The 20,041-nt window shown below is 50.6% G+C and overlaps 1 protein-coding gene across 4 annotated transcripts; it reads left to right on the forward strand.

The window, feature by feature from the left end:
* Positions 1-5,233: 5,233 nt before the first annotated feature.
* On the forward strand, positions 5,234-19,950 carry Znf629 (zinc finger protein 629). Of its 4 annotated transcripts, none has more exons than XR_015047804.1 (4): positions 8,181-8,367; positions 10,714-10,820; positions 10,925-16,181; positions 19,216-19,950. XR_015047804.1 is itself a non-coding variant. In XM_085841278.1 (3 exons), exons 2-3 carry the CDS (start codon positions 10,748-10,750, stop codon positions 13,456-13,458), a joined length of 2,607 nt encoding a protein of 868 aa, XP_085697404.1. In that variant the 5' UTR covers positions 5,234-5,293; positions 10,714-10,747; the 3' UTR covers positions 13,459-17,135. The 4 variants fall into 4 exon arrangements, 2 of the variants coding, with proteins under 2 accessions (XP_085697404.1, XP_029334996.1); XR_015047805.1 differs by lacking the exon at positions 19,216-19,950 and having other exon boundaries at positions 10,925-14,929; positions 15,996-17,135; XM_085841278.1 differs by lacking the exons at positions 8,181-8,367; positions 19,216-19,950 and adding an exon at positions 5,234-5,293 and having other exon boundaries at positions 10,925-17,135.
* Positions 19,951-20,041: the final 91 nt, after the last annotated feature.

Here is a 20,041-nt window from a genome sequence, read left to right on the forward strand (position 1 = left end):
ATGTTTGGAGGGAGTATAAATAGGACTCAGCGGACAGTGACTAGACACTCGCATAGCTAGCTTTACAGCACATCGTTGGTCTCCAGTCTTTGTCTTTAATGATCTTCACTTTGTTGAGAGAGGCACAGCAGAGAACCTCTCCTGGCGTCTGTGCTGGTTCTAGTAGCTCCTGCTAACTTGTGCTGATTTGGCAGAGACCTGGCTGTTTGAGCTGGGCCAGGCCACTGCTGCTGATTCATGTTTGCTGACCTGGACTGGTGGTATCCCGAGGACTGGTGGTATCCTGATGGTATCTGCGAGTGGATAGAGTTGCTGCTGTTGATTCCTGTTAACTGAACTGCTGATTTCCTGACAATGTAGATTGGATTTGTTCCAAAGAACTAAACAGGTCCACTTCCACCATTATCCTAAGAACCTCTCTTTTCTACTACCTGTGGTGGGTGATGGGCTAGAATGGAGATTAAAACACTTAAAAACCCTTATTAAAAGTAGGTTTTGAAAAATCAAAGACAACAGCCACTACCTCCAACAAAACCAATGGAAAAAGAAAGCAGAAATAAAACTGCCAATGGCAGCAAAGGAGACTAAGGGGAAGAGAAGTATGGGGGAAGCGGGAGGATGTGGAGGGAAGGCTCAGTGTGCAGGATATGCTCGAGTGAAGACATCTTGCATGTGCTTTAATCCCAGTGCTTGGGAGGTAGAGGCAGGGCAGGTCTCTGTGACTTTGAGGCCAGACTGGTCTACACAGTGAGCTCCAAAGACAGCCATATAGTGAAACTCTGTCTCAGAACAAAACAAACCAAACAATAGAAAATGTCTTCCATGACCATGATCTACACCAACAAATAAAACATGTCCTCCTGCCCTCCCCCCCCCCCATACAAGCTGAATCACAACCTGCCAGCTCTTCCCTTGATAGGCATCTGCCTTATTTCCACCTTCAGGGTGTGAGCAGCACTGTCCTGAGCATTCACTAGTGTGTAATTGTGTGGGCTTATGTTTTCACTTCTCCTGGGTAGATAGCTAGGAAGGGGACTGCAGAGTCTAAGGAACACTCCTGTTAGCCATCTGCACCGCCCTAAAGGACATTCCTATCAGTGGTGTGTGAACAGTTCCGTTTCTCTGCATTCTCACCAAATTTCAGGTTTTTTGCTTGTTGTTTGTTTGTTGGAGACAGGGCCTCAGGTAGTCAAGTGCTGGATACCATGGAAGAGGAACTGTTGTGGACAAGTGTGCTTCCTGGAGATGGTTCTCCATGTTGCACAGCTGTGATGGATGTACCTCGGAGAGGCACAGCCCCAGAGGGGTCATCTCTGGATTGCTTCTAGCTGCTGCTGTGCTTTCTCATGTTTGTCATTGCTCCACTCCTCCTGTATCTAGTTTATGTGAATGGGTGTGGGGAGATGTCACTGCCCATAGTCTGGTGTGAGTGCTTCTTGGGAGACAGCCCACTCTATTGGGCAGTTTTCCTGAAGATGAAATTCTATACAATAGTATTATTTAGATGAATTAATGATTCTACAAAATTCTCAATTTGATTTAAATAACTTTAGGAAGTTAGGGTAGTTGATAATAAAGACTAAGGAGATGGTTTAGGCTGTGTTACCAGGAAAATATAACAGACAGAGGCAAAGAGTAGACTGTGTCCCCTCCTTGAGAAGGACAGTGAGTTCCCATGGATTACAAACACATAGCTGTGCTTGTGGAGAGGAAAATAGGTTTGAGACAGGTTAATGATCAAAGAAAACACTCATTCTAGGTTGGGTCTGAGTTCCTTGATCTTGTGATCCAAGGATGTGGTCACAGGTTTCAGTGCGCACCACGAAAATGCAGGGTAAATGATCTCATTATAAGAATAGAGAATGGGAGCTGGAAAGATGGCTCAGTGGTTAAGAGCACTGTTTATTTTATTTTTTTTCCTTCAAGACAGGGTTTCTCTGTATAGCCCTGGCTGTCCTGGAACTCACTATGTAGACCACGTTGGCCTCAAACTCAGAAATCTTGCCTGCTTCTGCCTCCCGAGTGCTGGGATTAAAGGCGTGCGCCACCACTGCCTGGCCTGACTGCTCTTCCAGAGGTCCTGAGTTCAATTCCCAGCAACCACATGGTGGCTCACAACCATCTGTAATGGGGTCTGGTGCCCTCCTCTGGTGTGTCTGAGAGAGCAATGGTGGTGAACGCATGTGCATTAAATCTAAAGAAAAAAAGAATAGAGAACAGATGATTGGCCAGGTTAGCAAAAAAAAAAAAAAAAAAAAAAAAAAAAAAAAAAAAAAAAGGTTCATGCGATAAATGATTTGTTTGTTGGTAAATATAAACTGTTGTAAGCTAGCATAGGAAAAACTAGCTATGATAGATTGGCTTGCTTAACCTTTGTTAATCAATTAGAAAACAGTTGCTGGGCGTGGTGGCGCACGCCTTTAATCCCAGCACTCGGGAGGCAGAGGCAGGCGGATTTCTGAGTTCGAGGCCAGCCTGGTCTACATAGTGAGTGCCAGGACAGCCAGGCCTACACAGAGAAACCCTGTCTCGAAAAACCAAAAAAAAAAAAAAAAAAAAAAGAAAGAAAGAAAACAGTTATTGCCTTAGGGTTAGGATGAATTTGTGGAAAGGAAGATAGATGGGAAATTTTGAGTTAGGTGTGGGTTTCACAAGAAAAATCTGTAATCAACAATCGTGTTGTAATTTCCCTTTGTATGATGATGATTGTGACTAGGAGAATATGTAACGTGGCTATGGGGTGAGTGTTTTTTCTAACATAGAGGATTTTTGTCTTTGGTATAAAAGAATTAAGAGAAAAAATAAAATTGTTGGAGCCTTGCTTCATCCACCAAGTGTGTGTGAGTGTATGCCTGCTTTACATGGTCACCTCTCCTTCTTGGATCGTGGAACACAATGCAGGAGCTGGCCTTGAACTCATTACCCAGCTGAGAACCACCTTGAACTTCTCCTCGTCCTGCCCCTCCACCTCTGGAGTGCTGAGACTAGAGGTGTGTGTCTCCAAACCTCGTCTAGACAGAGCTGGGGAATGGATTTAGGGCTGTTTGTATGCCAAGCAAGGACTATGCCAACTGAGCTACCTTCCCGACTTCTCTCTCTTCAGTCGGTTTTTGTTTGTTTGTTTGTTTTTGTTTTTGTGAGACAGGGTTTCTCTGTGTAGACCTGGCTGTCCTGGAACTCACTCTGTAGACCAGGCTGGCCTCAAACTCAGAAATTCGCCTGCCTCTGCCTCCCAAATGCTGGGATTAAAGGTGTGCACCACCACGCCCAGCCTCTTCAGTGGTTGAAACTCTTATTTTTATTATAAGCATCCCTCGGGGGTTTCTAGTTGAATTTCTCTATTGATGGATGACACTGAGCATTTCCTCATGGTTTGTCAGATCCTTTGCCTGTCTTCTGACTGAGTCGTCATCTGTACCTGTTCAGCCGTAACTGGGCTTTGTAGAACACTGACAGTTGAACAGTTTCATTCTGTGAACTGTTTTTATTTTCTTGATAATTTTCTGTGGTATGCAAATTTCTTTATGATGTCTAGTCTTTCTTCCCTTTTCTTCTTCTTCCTCTTCCTCCTCCTCCTTCTTCTTCTGATTTTATTTTATGTATACGACAAGAACACTGTAGACACACCAGAAGAGGGCATCAGTGGTTAAGAGCGTTGACTGCTCTTCTGAAGGTTATGAGTTCAAATCCCAGCAACCACATGATGACTCACAACCATCTGTAATGAGATCTGATGCCCTCTTCTGGGGTGTCTGATGACAGCTTCAGCAAGCGAGTGGGGCCAGAGTGAGAAGAAAAAGTGTCTGAAGACAGCTACAGTGTACTTACACATAATAAATAAATAAACCTTTTAAAAAAAACCATATTTTTCTAATTAGAAACCATTGCACCAAATACAGATTTACAAATTAAATCTCTTACACCAAGCTGGAGAGATGGCTCAGCAGTTGAGAGCTCTGGCTACTCTTTGAGAGGACCCAGGTTCAATTCCCAGTACTGACATTGGCAGATCACAACATATACAGGCCAGGAGCCATCCAGGCTTCTTTTGAGACAGGGTCTTTCTGTGTAGCATTGGCTGACTTGGCTAAGCTCAGACCTGCCCAGCTCATCATGCACCCAGCATGGGGATGGAAGGCATTTGCCATTATACCCAGCTCCACTGCAGGCTCCTGATAAAAGAAGGGATTATTGGTCCTGGACTCCCTGGCTGGGCCTAGAAGATCCTTATTTGAGCATCATATTCTGAAAAGAAGCCCCGAGCATACCTCATTGAGCACACCAATCTCCAGGCAAGAAGGCTCCATCCTTCCTCGGTGGCAACTGCAGGAAACTCTGAGGCAGCAAGCCTGGGGCAAACAGCATTGATCTCCTTCAGCTGCAGCCCTCACCCTCTATGGTGCCAAGTTCAAAGAAGCAGAGGGATTGAGGATATGATTGCAGACCCCCTAGTCCTCCAGATATGGTTTGGAGCCTCTGTGTTCTCCTGCTTACAGGCTAAGGTTTGTGAATTCTTAGTGCATACATGCTCAGACTAGCACTATCTCACTGAGCTGCCCACTCCTTGGCTACCAAGGCTCATCCTCCTCCCTAGAACAGGCAGCAGAATCTGTGGCTCACAGTGCAGAGACCCACGTGGGCCAGGTTCACCCAGGCACCTCATGACTCTCACAGCAACCTTGTACTTGGACGACATGAGCTTCCGTATGTGGAGGATTGGTAAATCATTTCTGAAACATGGACAGGGGTTTGTTCAAAAAAAGGCATGGGGAAGGGCCACCTTTATCCTTCCCAAAGTTCCCCTGCCAGGGTCACACACAGATACCATAGGAGCTGCCCATGGGCAAGGAGACATCAGCTTTGCATAGGGTCAGTGCATCACCTGCCTCTCTAGGAGCAGGACCTCCCATTCCTCACTCTCCCTGGGGAAAAGGTTGGCCTGGTGGACTTTTTCTGACCTCTGAGTTCTGGATAAGGGTAGGAGAGTAGGCTTTTATGTACTAATTTTTTGAATGTAGTAGCAATTAGCTCAGCTAAAACAGAAAGCAAACAAGCAAAAACAACCCCCAACCCCACCCCACCCCACCCCCGCTGGCCTAATTAGCCACTGTTCCGCACCTCCCAGCACCTCCCAGCCGGCAGCTGTCCTGGTTCTCCCTGCCCCAGGGCTGGGCCCAGCTTTTGCAGTTGGTTCAACAAATTGAGTAGGTGCTACAGTTGTTTTGGGCCCCTGGGGAGACACAGCAGGGAACACAAAGAACACAAAAGACAAACACCTGCTCAAGCAAAGATGGTAAGTGACCTGTAAAAAGAGATAGCATAGTTTGAGTTCCCCGTCACAGGGTATGGGGAACAAAAGAGGTAGGGAACCAAGGCTTGCAAAGACCTGACTGTGTGGGAGGAGTTTAGGGAACTATGAGGAAACCTGGAGATGCTCTGACGGGAAACTGGGTTAAGGGAGCAGGTGCTAGGGAGCCTGGAGCCTCACTCTAACCCCAGACGCCTAGAGAACTGTATCCCTTTGCAATGCTAAGACTGGGGTTGCTTGAGCCTTAGCTTTCCCATCATGCCCTGGTCAGATAGTCCTTCCAGGATCTTACGATTTCTTCGTACGTGGCACATACACATGTGTGTACACATACATGTACTCAGCGTGCACACACGCGCACACACAGAGTCTTGTGAGTCTGGGTCTTTCAGAGATTCACCAATCAATACCATTTTTAAAAATTATTTAGTTTTATGTATATGAGAACACTGGTGCTGAACTCAAGCACACCAGAAGAGGGCGTCAGACTCCATTACAGATGGTTGTGAGCCACCGTGTGGTTGCTGGGAATTGAACTCAGGACCTCTGGAAGAGCAGTCAATGCTCTTAACTGCAGAGTCATTTCTCCAGCCCCCTAATTTTTTTTTTAATAAGAAGCTTTATTAAAAATGACTGCCAGGAGCCGGGCATGGTGGCACACACCTTTAATCCCAGCACTCAGGAGGCAGAGGCAGAGGCAGGCGGATTTCTGAGTTCGAGGCCAGCATGGTCTACAAAATGAGTTCCAGGACAGCCAGGGCTATACAGAGAAACCCTGTCTCAAAAAAACAAACAAACAAAAAACTGCCAGGACCATACCAGAAACCCAGAATTTTCTGCCTATGGCCCAGATTTATTAATACAGAGTTTATAACCCCACCACCACCACACACACACACACACACACACACAAAGTTACAAAGTGATAGCTTTCCGGGCTGAGGGAGTTAACACATCCTGCCTTTATGTAAGCAGTGTCTGACTTCAGCAGACATCCTGCAGGTGCCTTAGTTTTCTCCAGCAAGCAAGCAGTTTTGTTTTTTGTCTTTTGTTTTAAAAAAAAAAACAAAAAAAAAAAACAAAAAAAAAAACAAAAACAAACTAGTGGTTAGTTCCCAGGACCCATTGTCTTGCAAGGACAATAGAGGCAGTTTCTTAAAAAGATTAGCTTGCTGTTCAGGGCAGTCCTTATCTTAGGCAAGTTTGCTGTCAGGGTGCATTTTACACACTAGCAGTTTACAAACCGAAGCATTTTTCTCATTGATTTGTTAAGTACAGCAGTCTTTAAATTTTGAACATGTTATTCGTTATTATAAGTCAATATTTATTTATTGGTGTTTTAACATGTAGCCTCACTGTGTAGCCTAGGTTGGTCTCCCCCCCCCCATTAATTTATTTATTCACTTTATATCCCCATCGCTGCCCCCTTCCTCCCAGTCCTGCCCCTATCCCCCTTCCCTTCTCTTCTGAGAGGGTGGAGCCTCCCCTGTTTCTATTTCCTCACCCTGGCACATCAAACATGGCTAGATGCATCCTCTCCCACTGAGACCAGACAAGGCAGCCCAGTTAGGGGAACAAAATCCACAGGCTGGCAAAAGCTGTAGAGACAACCCCTGCTCCAGCTGTGAAGGACTCACATGAAGCCTGAGCTATATACATCTGCTACATGTGTGGGGGGGAGGGGAGTTTGACCCAGCCAGTATATGTTCACCTAGGTTGGTCTTAATTCATGGTAATTTTCCTGTGTCAGCTTCCAGTGCTAGAGTCACAGCTATTCACTCCCATACAGGGCTTGGAATTTATTTATTTATTTATTTATTTATTTATTTATTTATTTATGGTTTGAAACAGTCCTGTTGTGCATCCCAGGCTGATCCTGAAGTCCAACTCTTGATTCTCCTGCCTCAGCCTACTAATGGCTGAAGACTACAGGTCGTGTGCTTAGCTACTATGGAACTTTTCGAGGGTAGAATGTTCAATTGTTGTTCAACTCTGGTCTCCTCACACCTGGGTTCATTGAAAACTGTGGCCTCGCACTTTACCTCACATCTCATGTCTTGATTAATTTGCCTGTAAAATGGGGATGATTCTGAGTCCTCTCTCAGGATGTGGTGGGGAGAAAATGAGACAAGCAGGAACAGTTTGGGAGCCCTGCGAGGTTCCTTGTTTAGAAACAGGGTCTCGCTAGGTAGCCCTGGCTAGCCTGGAGCTATGTGGGCCACGAATATTTTGAACCTTCAGGTCCTCCTGCCTCTGTCTCCCAAGCAACGGAATTACAGGAATTCACCACTACTTCTTGCTCCCTAAGTTTATGGAAGGCTTGCTCTGCAGTGAGTTGTGTACCTTACCCCCACGAGCTGCTGGGAAGGGGTAATGCCTGCCTTGTCAGTTTCTTCCTCCAAGGAGACCGGTGGGGGGTGAGAGGTAGGTGAGAGGTGGGTAAGAGGGTCCGTAGCGCAGGATAGCCTTGCCTGGCCCATTAGCTTCTGCTTTTACCGCTAGGTCTGCCCACCCAATCTTTGCTTTCACCTCCTAATCACCAACCCGGGCGTACCAGCCCCAGTCCTGGGTGAGTCCAAACAAAGGCGGGTCTCAGGGGACCCGCGGCGGCCGAATCTGAGATCAGCTTAACTGGGCGGCTGGCAGAGCCTTTGGAGAGAGAGTATGGCCAGAAATCCGAAGACCTTCGCCGGCCTCTGAGCTCCCCCAAAAGCTGATCTTCCATGATTCCACTAGACACTGGGAGAGGGGCGTCATCAGCCACCTCCTTGCTTCCATACCCACCCCCTCATTTTTTTCCCAGGCTGTGGGAGGCAAAGGGTTAAATCCCATAGAGCTGATGTTCTGACTCCAGGCTAGAGGGGCCCGGGAAGCTGGGGTCACTTCCTGCTCCGTCCCAGTCACCCTGAACTGGTCCCCGGGTCCTCAGCCTGGAATCACCCCTTGAGAAGGACCCTAGAGTTCCCGGCATCTAGCCCGTCCCCCGAGGCAGGGCACTTAAGGGGTTAAGTCCCCTGGGGCTGGCCTCTGCCTTTCGGCTTTTCCCAGACCCCAGAGCCGTGAGTTGGGGCCGCCTGGGTTCCCGGGGTGGCCTGGAGGCCCGGGACAGCCGCCGGGGAACAATAGGGCCAAGGAGGCGGCGACGGGCGAGGGGCGCAGGCCGGGCCCGGGGCGGCGGGGGACGGCGGCCGGGGGATTGTGAGAACCGCGCGAGGGCCGCCGTGGGGGAGGGGAGGCGCGCGCGCCCCGAGAGCGAGTCCGGCCGGGGGCGGCCGCCGCTCTCCGGGAGCCGGGCAGCCTGGACGTCCGCGGCGGGGAGGGAACGCCGGCGGCTCGCCTGGGCTTTGGGAGCGGGGGACAGGGTGGGTGCTCCGGGCCGGAGGCGCTCAAGTCTTGGTCCGCCCGGGTGCGGGGGGCGGCGTCGAGGGCGGTCCCGCTGCCTCCTGGTCAGGGTCACCCTGGGCCGCGCGCACCTCCGCGGGAAGGCAGCCGCCTCCGGCCGTCCTTCCCGCCTCGGTCCTCTGGGGGTCGTCCGGGACAGGAGGCTGGCGCTCTTGGGCCTGGGCTGGTTCCCAGTAGTAGTCGCCTCGCAGTCTTTGCTACTTCTTGCATGTGGCCTGGTTATTAACTCTTTCCCTTCTACGGTAGGCCCTTGAGTTTTAAGTTTCTCAGTTCAAGTATCTAAGCTCCTACCTGCCCTCGGTCAGCTCAGCAGGGTAACCTTCTCCCCTCCAGGGGCCCCCATCTCTCCCTAAAAACACTTAGAGATAGGGGAATGGCTGTGAGGGTGGAATTTATCTCCTTGCTTTACTCTAACTCACTTCTCGGCTGCATTAGCAGTTGGTCAGCCGACCATTGCTTCACCAGCTTCACACGCCAGCTACCTCTTGGTGAGCTCTGTCCTCTTTGTCCCTGTGCACAAAGTACCTATGCACACTGTCACCCCAAGGGTAGATTATTCCAGGGATTCCGTTAGACGTCAGCGCCCTCCTGCAGTTTGCGCCTATAGCCCTGTTCTCTCTCCTGGGGATCACCCTGGGATTTTGAGTGACGGATATGACTCCTTTCCCTGGGGGCTCACTCTGATGAACTTGTGTCCCTTTTCTGACATCGATTTGCAAACTGATCTTAAAAGACACTGAACCAGATAGGCTGGCTTTCCGGGAGCTTGAGGTGTCCAGCTCATTCAGTCCTCCAGCAGAGTTTTTACTGGGTACCTGACCTAGGCGTGTGATGAAGCATCAACAAAAAGAATAAGGCAGAAGGATGGGTCCCCAGGTGTGTGTCTGGCTTTGGGGACATCCGTACCTAGAGCTCAGAGATGCAGCCTCTCAGACCTCCTCACTGGGTCTGACTTTTACAGCCGAGGGAACTGGGCTTCCCTGTACTTTTCCGGCTCATTCTGAGGCTTCTGAGCTCTCCTGCCAGGAGACCACAAGTAGGAGTCTCATGTGACTGTCAAGGTCACCCCATGCCACAGGGCAAGCCAAACACAGAACACTGAATTTGTGGTCTTAGCCCTGTTACTTCCCACCTTGGGGCCTTGGAGACATCTCCCCCAGTGTCTACTTACTAATCTGTAAAATGGACAAATGACTCTTAAGTCTCTCAAGGCAGTGAAAGGAAGAAGACACCTGGGAGTCACCTATGCTCTCTACACACTTGCTTCCCTCCCCTCCTCCCCTCCCCTTTCTCCTTCTCTCCTTTCTCTCCTTTGTTTCAGACAAGGTCTCATGTAGCAGGGACTGACCTTGAATTTGTACTTCTGATCCTCTGGTTTCCATCTCCCAAGTATGCCACCAAGTCAGGCTCCCCCTTTCCTTTCCCTTGCCTTCATCTCCTGTAGGAGTCCCTGACTGCAGACTCCCCTTCCCACCCATAGGCTATCCTCTGTGCTTGGAGAATGGCAAACTGCCCCCACTCTTTGTGAGTAGTTGTCCCTTCAGGGAAACTTTTTTTAACCCCTTAAAGAGTGCCAGTCTCAGTTCTCTCTGGGGCTCATAAGGGAAAAGTTTATTGCACTCAATTAGCAGTCCCATAAAGGAAGAAAATTGGAGTCTTAATGAGCTTCCTCTGATTTGCAAAATAACACGTTTCCAGGCCTCTGGGCATCAGATGTGTGGGGTGAAAGCCTGCCTCCCATCTGAGTGTTGGATAGCGCTCCAGCCTTCAGTGTAGGCACAAAGGGTTATGACTGATGGGGTTTAAGTGACTCTACATTCACTGAGTTGCTTCATTGCAATCTGGAAGATTTGCAGCATTTGGAACCAGGCCTTTGAGACTAAGGGGCTCAGTGAGAAATGGTGTCGGAGAAGTGAGTGGCAGGTCCCCAAGAGTGACACAAGTGGGAGCACAAAGAAAAGCACTAAACCAGGTCCCATTGTGTACCCATCTCTCCCCACCAGAGACCCTGGAACCTTCACGGTCTGCAGCTCTGGGATGGAGCCTGAGACGGTGCTGTGGGGCCCGGATCTGCAGGGTCCTGAAGAGAGCCAGAATGAGGCTCATAGAGGTGAGGGGCACAAGGGGCTCTGGGCAGCCACAAGGGAGGGAAGAGAGACCAGACCCCATGTTCTGAAAGGAGATGGGGGCTGGAGACTCCCTTTCTGTCTGTAGGTGCTGAAAGTGGGAACGAAGAGGAGAGCCCTCAGCAGGAAAGTTCTGGGGAGGAGATCATCTTGGGAGATCCAGCTCAGAGTCCAGAATCCAAGGACCCATCAGAGATGCCCCTGGAGAGCCCCTCCCAGGATGCCTCAGCCCCTCAGGATTCCCCAACCCCCCTGGGTTCTTCCAACCCCTTAGATCACCAGACCCCTATGGACCCATCAGCCCCCGAGGTAGTCCCTTCCCCATCTGAGTGGACCAAGGCCTGTGAGACCAATTGGCAGTGGGGAACCCTCACCCCCTGGAACAGCACACCTGTAGTCACTGCCAGTGAGCCCAGCCTGCGGGAGCTGGTGCAGGGACGCCCATCTGGGGCCGAGAAGCCATACATCTGCAACGAGTGTGGCAAGAGCTTTAGCCAGTGGTCCAAACTGCTGCGGCACCAGCGAATCCACACGGGGGAGCGGCCCAACACGTGCTCAGAGTGCGGCAAGAGCTTCACGCAGAGCTCGCACCTGGTGCAGCACCAGCGCACGCACACGGGCGAGAAGCCTTACAAGTGCCCCGACTGTGGCAAGTGCTTCAGCTGGAGCTCCAATCTAGTACAGCACCAGCGCACACACACGGGCGAGAAGCCCTACAAGTGCACGGAGTGCGAGAAAGCCTTCACACAAAGCACCAACCTCATCAAGCACCAGCGGTCCCACACTGGGGAGAAGCCCTACAAGTGTGGCGAGTGCCGACGTGCTTTCTACCGCAGCTCGGACCTCATCCAGCACCAGGCCACGCACACGGGTGAGAAGCCCTACAAGTGCCCGGAGTGCGGCAAGCGCTTTGGCCAGAACCACAACCTGCTCAAGCACCAGAAGATCCACGCGGGCGAGAAGCCCTATCGCTGCACCGAGTGCGGCAAGAGTTTCATCCAGAGCTCGGAGCTGACGCAGCACCAGCGCACGCACACCGGGGAGAAGCCCTACGAGTGCCTGGAGTGTGGCAAGAGTTTCGGCCACAGCTCCACGCTCATCAAGCACCAGAGGACACATTTGCGCGAGGATCCCTTCAAGTGCCCCGTCTGTGGCAAGACCTTCACACTGAGTGCCACCCTGCTGCGCCATCAGCGCACGCACACGGGCGAGAGGCCCTACAAGTGCCCCGAGTGCGGGAAGAGCTTCAGTGTCAGCTCTAACCTCATCAACCACCAGCGTATCCACCGTGGGGAGAGGCCGTACATCTGCGCCGACTGCGGCAAAAGCTTTATTATGAGCTCCACTCTCATCCGCCACCAGCGCATCCACACCGGTGAGAAGCCCTATAAGTGCTCTGACTGTGGCAAGAGTTTCATTCGCAGCTCGCACCTCATCCAGCATCGCCGCACGCACACGGGCGAGAAGCCCTACAAGTGCCCGGAGTGCGGCAAGAGTTTCAGTCAGAGCTCCAACCTCATCACGCATGTCCGCACACACATGGACGAGAACCTCTTCGTGTGCTCCGACTGTGGCAAGGCCTTCCTGGAGGCGCAAGAGCTGGAGCAGCACCGCGTGATCCACGAGAGAGGCAAGACACCTGCCCGGAGAGCTCAGGGTGACAGCTTGCTAGGGTTTGGGGATCCTGCCCTGCAGACTCCGCCACCAGGAGCCAAACCTCACAAGTGTCTGGTCTGTGGAAAGGGCTTCAATGATGAAGGCATCTTCATGCAGCACCAGAGGATTCATATCGGAGAAAACCCCTACAAAAATGCAGATGGCCTCATAACACACCCAGCCCCCAAGCCTCAACAGTTCCGCCCCTCCAGGCTCCCCTTTGGAGGCAATTCACACCCAGGTGCTTCAGAGAGCAGAGCTGACCCCCCAGGACAGCCCTCGAAAGTACCCGAGAGTCAGGAGGGCTCGGGCCAAAGGCTAGGCCAACCCTCTTCTAAGTGCTATGTTTGTTCCCACTGTGGAGAAAGCTTCCTTGAGAGGGCTGTGCTCCTGCAACATCAGCTCACTCACGGGAATGAAAAGCCCTTTCTCTTTCCTGAGTGTAGGATTGGCCGTGGGGAAGGGGCAGGACCCAGCCCCTTCCTAAATGCAAAGCCCTTTAAATGCCCAGAGTGCAAAAAAAGCTTTGGCCTCAGCTCTGAGCTGCTGCAGCACCAGAAAGTCCATGCGGGTGGGAAATCCCAGAAGAGCTCTGAGCTGGGGAAGAGCTCTTCGGTCCTGCTGGAGCATCTCAGGAGCCCTCTGGGAGCCAGGCCCTACAGCTGCTCTGATTGTGGGGCCTCCTTCCTGGATCGACTAGCTCTTACACGACACCAGGAAACCCATACTCAGGAAAGGGCCTCCACTCCTGAGGACACCCCTTCAGAGTCAGCCGCATTGTCCCCAAACCAGGAAGATGAGGGAGAGGCCTCTACCCCCCCAAAAAGCAGCAGCCACGGGGAAGAGGAAAGTCCCAAAACTGTTTCGGAGAAAAAGCCCTTTCTTTGCCCCGAGTGTGGAGATGGCTTCACGGAGGTTGCCACTCTCCTCCTCCATAGGAGCTGTCACCCAGGGGTCTCCCTGTGAAGTAGGTCTGGTGACCAGGGACCACTCTCTCCTGATAAATTTTGGGGAAAGGAGGCCAGCCCCATCAGATCATAGAGAAGTAGAGGGTCAAGAACCCTGGGAAGAAATAGTGAGTTTGCATCAGTGATGAGAAGCCTAAGAGATCGTGGGTGAGAACCACTTATAAGCCGTAGAGAAAAACTCCTGGGTTATAAGCCCTATAAATATGTAGGAAAAAAGCCCTTTAAGTCTGTAGCAGAGAATCTTATAAACCATAGTGGGTATTAAATGTAGGAAGAGGTTCTAACATGTCTGTAGACAACCCCATGAAACTGTATCAAACCCTTATCAGAATCCTCCAGTGGGGGAGGTATAGGGAACACAGCTCTACAGCTGGGCACTGACTTGTGAGGTGACCCTCAGATGACAGAGAAAACAGTCTTCCCAGTCAGCATTCCTCCTGGCAGCCATGGAAGGAAAGTGTTCAGAGGGAAGCCGCACAATACAGGAATGCCGTAGAACTAGAAAAGGAAAAATGACCGGGAGGGAATGACCCACAGGTGAAACAAGATGAGGAGAAGTGTCTCGTCTTGTCGCACTGGGGGGCTCTTCGGGGGTACGAGGTCAATCCCAGGTGAATTGTATGTACTAGGGGAAGGAGGACTGGGGGTCTCTTATCAGTAAGGTTCCCCAAGTAGGAAAGAAACAAATATGGCAAGCCATTTTAAAGGCTGGAGTTTGGGGTGTATCAAAACCCTCAAGTGTAAGGATGCCGAGAAAACGCTGAGAGACCATCTCGGATCCTAGGGGAGGTTCCATTTATTTGAAGGGAAGCAACCCAGGGTGGAGAGACTGTAGATGGAAGTCAGTCAGTTTCTCCTCCTTCCCGGGAGCTCGTTAAACTCCAAATACAAGCACATCCCAGTTCGTGCTGTTTGGATTCTCCTCAGACAGGCAGGGCCAGCCTTTCCCCAGCCCAGCTGGAAATGTCTACTCTGAGAGGCCTCTGGGGTTGCGAGGGGCCTCTGCCACATTCTCAGGTCTCACAGGTTTTACCTGGAAGCTAACTGCCACAAGTCTTACTGCAGTGGCAACCCATTCCCTCGGATTCTGTCCTCAGTGGAGAGAGCCACTCGCTGCTAGTCAACTTCCAAAGAATAAATTCCTTCAGAGATTCAAGGCTTGTGTGTGCTTGTCCTCCCTAGCTGCCTGCAAGTCCACACGGGCCACTTGTGGGCGAGGAGGGACGGCAAGACGACAGTACAGACAGCTTTGATTTACCAGCACATGACTTAACCCTCAGCCTTTTGTGTGAGTTTGGTGTAAGAATGCCGGCAGGACAAGCCAGGCTGCCCATGGTGGATGTCCTGACACAGCACAGACTGGACCAGCGTTCCTGAAGAGGACAAAGGATGCTTGACCACCTTCCTCATCCCCAGTGCTTGGATGCCCCCGAGAGGGGGTGGCCAGATTTGATTTTGGCTCCGGAAAGGTACCTATTCCACCCGATCCCTTGGGCCTCTCTCTTAGCCAGAAACTTGTGAAGGGAAATGAAAGCAAAAGAAATGCTCCCCTACCAGGCCTATCTCCTCCTCAGACACAGCAGACTGGACGGGTCATTAATCCAGCAGAGCTTGCTCATGGGCCTGGAGCTGTGTGATGGATGGAGCAGTACTGAATGCCATATAATGTGTTGAAGAGAAACTTTGTTGAGAAACATCTGTAACAAAGACCCTTAAAGATGGGGAGGACTTTCCCTGGTACTTGGGTTGCCAAGGGAATGTCCTCAGCCTGGTGCTGGCACTAGTGACTCAATGTCCAAAGAAGCAAGATGAAGACTCCAAATGATATATATGGCTCTTTAGGAATCCTGTGCCCAGAAGGGCGGCCTGGATTCCTACAAAGCTGGGGAAGAGACCTCTAATTCCATTACCTAAAAGTTCAAAAGGTAGAGACCCATCACCCCTCATCTGTCCTGTCCCCAAAGGGATGACCCTCAAAATTTAAAGGACCAAAATCTAGAATACTGGGAGAAAAAAAAATCGCAGGCCTCCTGGGGAGAGAGAGAAGGCTTGTCTTAGACAATTACAGAGACAGCCTTGCTGAAGTCCTGAGTGCCAGGAGGGGGGCCCATGGAGACGAGGAGGAGTCTGTCTGTATATTGACAGAAATGTTGATAAAGGGGGTATCCCTATACAATGTAGATACTCTCCTAAGGATAAGCTGATTTGTCCCCTTCTAAGATGGTAGCAGAAACTAGAGAGAAATCCTTTGTAAAACTAGGAACAGATTCCCTCAGACTCAGGTCTGAACCTGTGTCCATCAGAAGAGTGCTGGAGGGGAGGTGGTCAGTGATGTCACGCTGACTACAAACTACAGAGGACTAAGATGGAGCCTGTGGAATAGGATGCTCTCATGTTCTGCAGACAGTGGGGGCTATGCTCCTGATTCCAGTACTGAATGGACCTTGTAGATAGGTTCCTGGGCTTCCTAGTAGGAAAGAGGGCAGAGCAGAGACCTTGTGGTGAGACCTGTTCTTTTAGCCAACCCTCTCTCAGTTCCAGCTATACCACAGGATGACCTAACTGGCTCAGGAAAAGGTCCACCAGAATTAAGCCTGGAAGGCACAATGGAGTCAACTCTGTCCTGGACCGAGAGCCCTCAGAAGTGCCCTTGGGTAAGAGCCCAGCAATCATAGACAGAAGAGTGCAAACACAGGGGGATGGAGCTGATCTGCACTTAAGGTGAGACTTAGAACTGATGTTGAATATAGATAGGAACTCTTAAAGGAACTGGGTATGAGTCATGAGTCGGGTGAGGGTTTGAAACCATCATGACCCCCCCACGCCAGTCTGAAGTGGACGGCTCTCAGAAGCCTTTGCCCCCACAAAGGAAGCCCCGCTCACCTCACTTGTCCCCATGGAGTGAGGGGAAATCCTGTTTTTGAGTGTTGTGTGTCAGTAACAGTGTTGTGTCACCATGGTCATGTTGAATAGTTGAAGAGAATAAAGGGAATGAGATTTCCTAGTTGTTTTTACTTTTTATCTACTTGTTCAACGAACAGCAAAGTTGTTCACTCCTAGAACTAGGGCCCACGGGGACCCTAAAAGCTCAGTATTGTCCCAGGTTTGCCCTTCCCTGGGGCCCTATGCTTCCTGTACAGTATTTGCTTATAGAAGGTTGATAGGTTTATAGAGCTTTAAAGCTCAGTCCTCGTGAAAGAAAAATCTGGTAAGCTGGATGGCTGCCTGGCAGCACTAGCCCTGGTTGTCTTGGGCCCAGCTTTGTAGCTTCTCTGGGTACAACACCCACAGACTCCCCTGTAACACAGGGAGAGCCCCCAAGTCCTCATCCTGAAAGCTGGCAACCACCTCTCCATGTGCCCCTGGACCCTGGGTCCAGTTCAGCCTCTCCTGCAACCTGTCCTCTCTGAGCCGTACCGTGACTTGTTCCATCTCCAGGATAGCCCAAAGGTTCTTACCATGGCACAGGCTGGGGGCTCTGGGAAGTACAGCCATTTATCCAAGACCCGCACGTAAGTCATGGTGGGAAGTTGGAATGACCTGGAGGCTTCAGGCCACCTCCACACACTTGCAGTGCCTTTTCTTCTTGTGGTTGGGACTACAGGGAGGTCCTCATGCCTGCCTGGCTTCAGCACTGTTTTCTGAGTCTGGTCATGACCATTGAGAGACTGCCCATGATCAGCAGTAGCCATAGCCTGTCTCTCTCTCTCTCTCTTTTTTTTTTTTAAGATTTATTTATTTATTATATGTAAGTACACTGCAGCTGTCTTCACTCACACCAGAAGAGGGCCTCAGATCTTACGGTTGGTTGTGCTGGGACTTGAACTCAGGACCTTCAGAAGAGCAGTCTGGTGCTCTTACCCGCTGAGCCATCTCACCACCCCCATAGCCTGTCTCTTAAGGACTCTCTGAAGGCAGAAGGTGTATCCCTGACCTTTTATTTTTATTAATGTAAAAATAATGTGCATGGGTGTTTTATTTTCATGTGCCTGGGCATCACGCACCTGCAGTGCCTGCAGAGGCCATAAAAGGGTCAGGTCTAGAACTGGAATTACAAATGGTTGTTGGCTGCTGGAAATTGAACCCAGGTCCTCTGGAAGAGGAGTCAAGGCCCTTAAGGCCCCCACCCCTGCCAAGCATTCCTTCTGCCCTTCCTTGATCTATTGTGCCTCTGCCCCAAATCCCAGAATAAGGTGTCATTCTTTCCCTTTCTGTTCCAGGAATATGGGTGGGTTGGTGGAGAGGGGGACTTGCCTTTTCATGTTCCTGGGTCCCCAGCCCTGGGAACACTAAGGACTCCAATAAGAGGAGGACCAGAGCAATACCTGATTTAAAGGCCAGAGGTCATGACTCCTATAGTAGGCTGGATGACACTTGGAAGTAACTACAGAGGATGGGGTCTCAAGAATAAGGGATCGGGGCTGTTGAGATGGCTCAGTGGGTAAGAGCACCTGACTGTTCTTCCGAAGGTCCAGAGTTCAAATCCCAGCAACCACATGGTGGCTCACAACCACCAGAAATGAGATCTGACGCCCTCTTCTGGTGTGTCTGAAGACAGCTACAGTGTACTTACATATAATAAATAAATAAATCTTAAAAAAAAAAAAAAAGAATAAGGGATCCCCGCCAGGCAGTGGCAGTGCACACCTTTAATCCCAGCACTTGGGAGGCAGAGGCAGGTGGATATCTGAGTTTGAGGGTAGCCTGGTCTACAGAGTGAGTTCCAGGGCTACACAGAGAAACCCTATCTCAAAAAAATAAAAAATAAGGGATCCTCTATATAGAAGTCAGGAGTGGGGTGGGGATAGAGTATCAACTAGTTGGGGTTGGCTTAGAGCAGGCCAGACAAACTTAATAGGGACTGCCTAAGATCCTAAGAAAACACATCACATTAACAAAATAAGTTCTGAAGTAACAACAAAATAATTTTATGGCTAGGGTCACCCTAGCACGAGGAACTGTATTAAAGGGTCATAACATTGGGAAGGCTGAGAACCACTTCCTTGTCGCATAAGGGACCAATGGAGGTGCAGTCACAGAACAGGTCAGAGTCTAAGGAGGGTTAGTGCTGAGAGAGAGGCACCATCTCTCGCCCTCCTTAAACAGTGGTTTTCAGGCCTGGAGCTTGGGGAAGTAGCTGTAGGTACAGCTTTCTTCCGTTGGCTCTGGATGGACCTCAGAGAAAGGCAAAGTGCAAAGGGGAGTGTGGTTACAGTTGAAGGAAGAGATCAGAAGACAGCATGATTCAAGCCAAGGAATGTAGCAGCAGCTAAGGCCTGGGGTAAGTTCTGAGAGAAGTCCCCATCAGCTGGAGGCAGTTGCCCTAGCTCCAGTTGAAACAGGAACATATCCAACACGTTGAAACCACCTGCTCGGTGGTGGCCAGGGGAGGGTTCTGACGATCGGTCGATCTCTGACTTGAGAGAAGAAAGCAGACAGATTTGCACCAGTGTGACAGGCCAATGGTTTGTTTTCATGGCTCTGCAAAGGCTGCACTACTCCAGGCACGAGGATCCTGGGACTTTTAGCCTATTCGACTTGAGCTTAACATGAGGGAGAGGGATGCTATATGTTACCCAGCCATCTGAGGACTCGCCTCTAAGGGAATGGGGTCCATTTCTTAGGAGGATCATGTTGGACAGAGAACTGACTGATGCCCCAGTGCACAGGCCTCCTAAGACTACTAGCTCAGTTCTAGCTCTGTCTAGTCTCTATGATGCAATATCCTGCTTTTCCCCACTCCCCCCATCCCCAGCATTCTAGCCGAGGTGGCTTTCATGGTGGCCCAATGTCATCTCCTGTGGCTACTCGTGCTTCCCCTGCAGCTACTCGTGCTTCCGCGAGTGTCCCCGTCACTGCCAGCTCCACACCGGAGGTCACCTTAGCTCGCATCTCCGTCTCCAGTCCAACTTGGTTCAGTCACTGCGACGCCCCAGAAACTATGCGCAGTCAGATAGCAGAAGGGGCCCGGAGTCCTCACGGAGGCAAGTCTGTGGAGAAGGCTGAAGAGCCTAGAGAAGGTACTGCTGTGGCTAAGCCTGAGGCCACAACCATGGCTATGACTGCTGTTCCCACGCCCACCTCGCCTTCTCTTAGCGCAGGCCACGTAACTAATCCATAAATCGCCACCGGAAGAGCCACCAACACCACTCTGAACCCAGAGACAGCCCTCCATGTTTGAGCAAACTGTTTCCAAGGGTCCAGCTAATGGCCCAAGCTACAATGAAAACCCACCCTGCTGAGTTGTTCATGGTCTGTGTGTTCACAGAGTACAGGTGGATAAAAAGCCTACAAGTAAGACTGAAATGTGGCCTTTGGTCACAACAGGTAAACTTGGCCCTTAGAGGTAAAGGACTACATATCCCAGGATGCAACCCACAAAGGCTGTTATTCATTCGGCCAATGCCCACCAAGGGCAAGGCCAACCCATAATCAACTTTTCCATTGTGGAGGAGGCGGGGTGGGGCTCTTTGTGAACATGTCTTTGTAGATATATTGCTGCTAACCCAAGTAGTTGTAGGGTGGGCTGGAAGGGTTTCTCAAATGTGTCCAGCTCTCAACCATGCCAGGGAAGTGCTTGT

The sequence above is a fragment of the Mus caroli genome, unplaced genomic scaffold, assembly GCF_978045245.1.
Source record: "Mus caroli unplaced genomic scaffold, Mus_caroli_1 scaffold_8, whole genome shotgun sequence".
Lineage (NCBI taxonomy): Eukaryota > Metazoa > Chordata > Mammalia > Rodentia > Muridae > Mus > Mus caroli.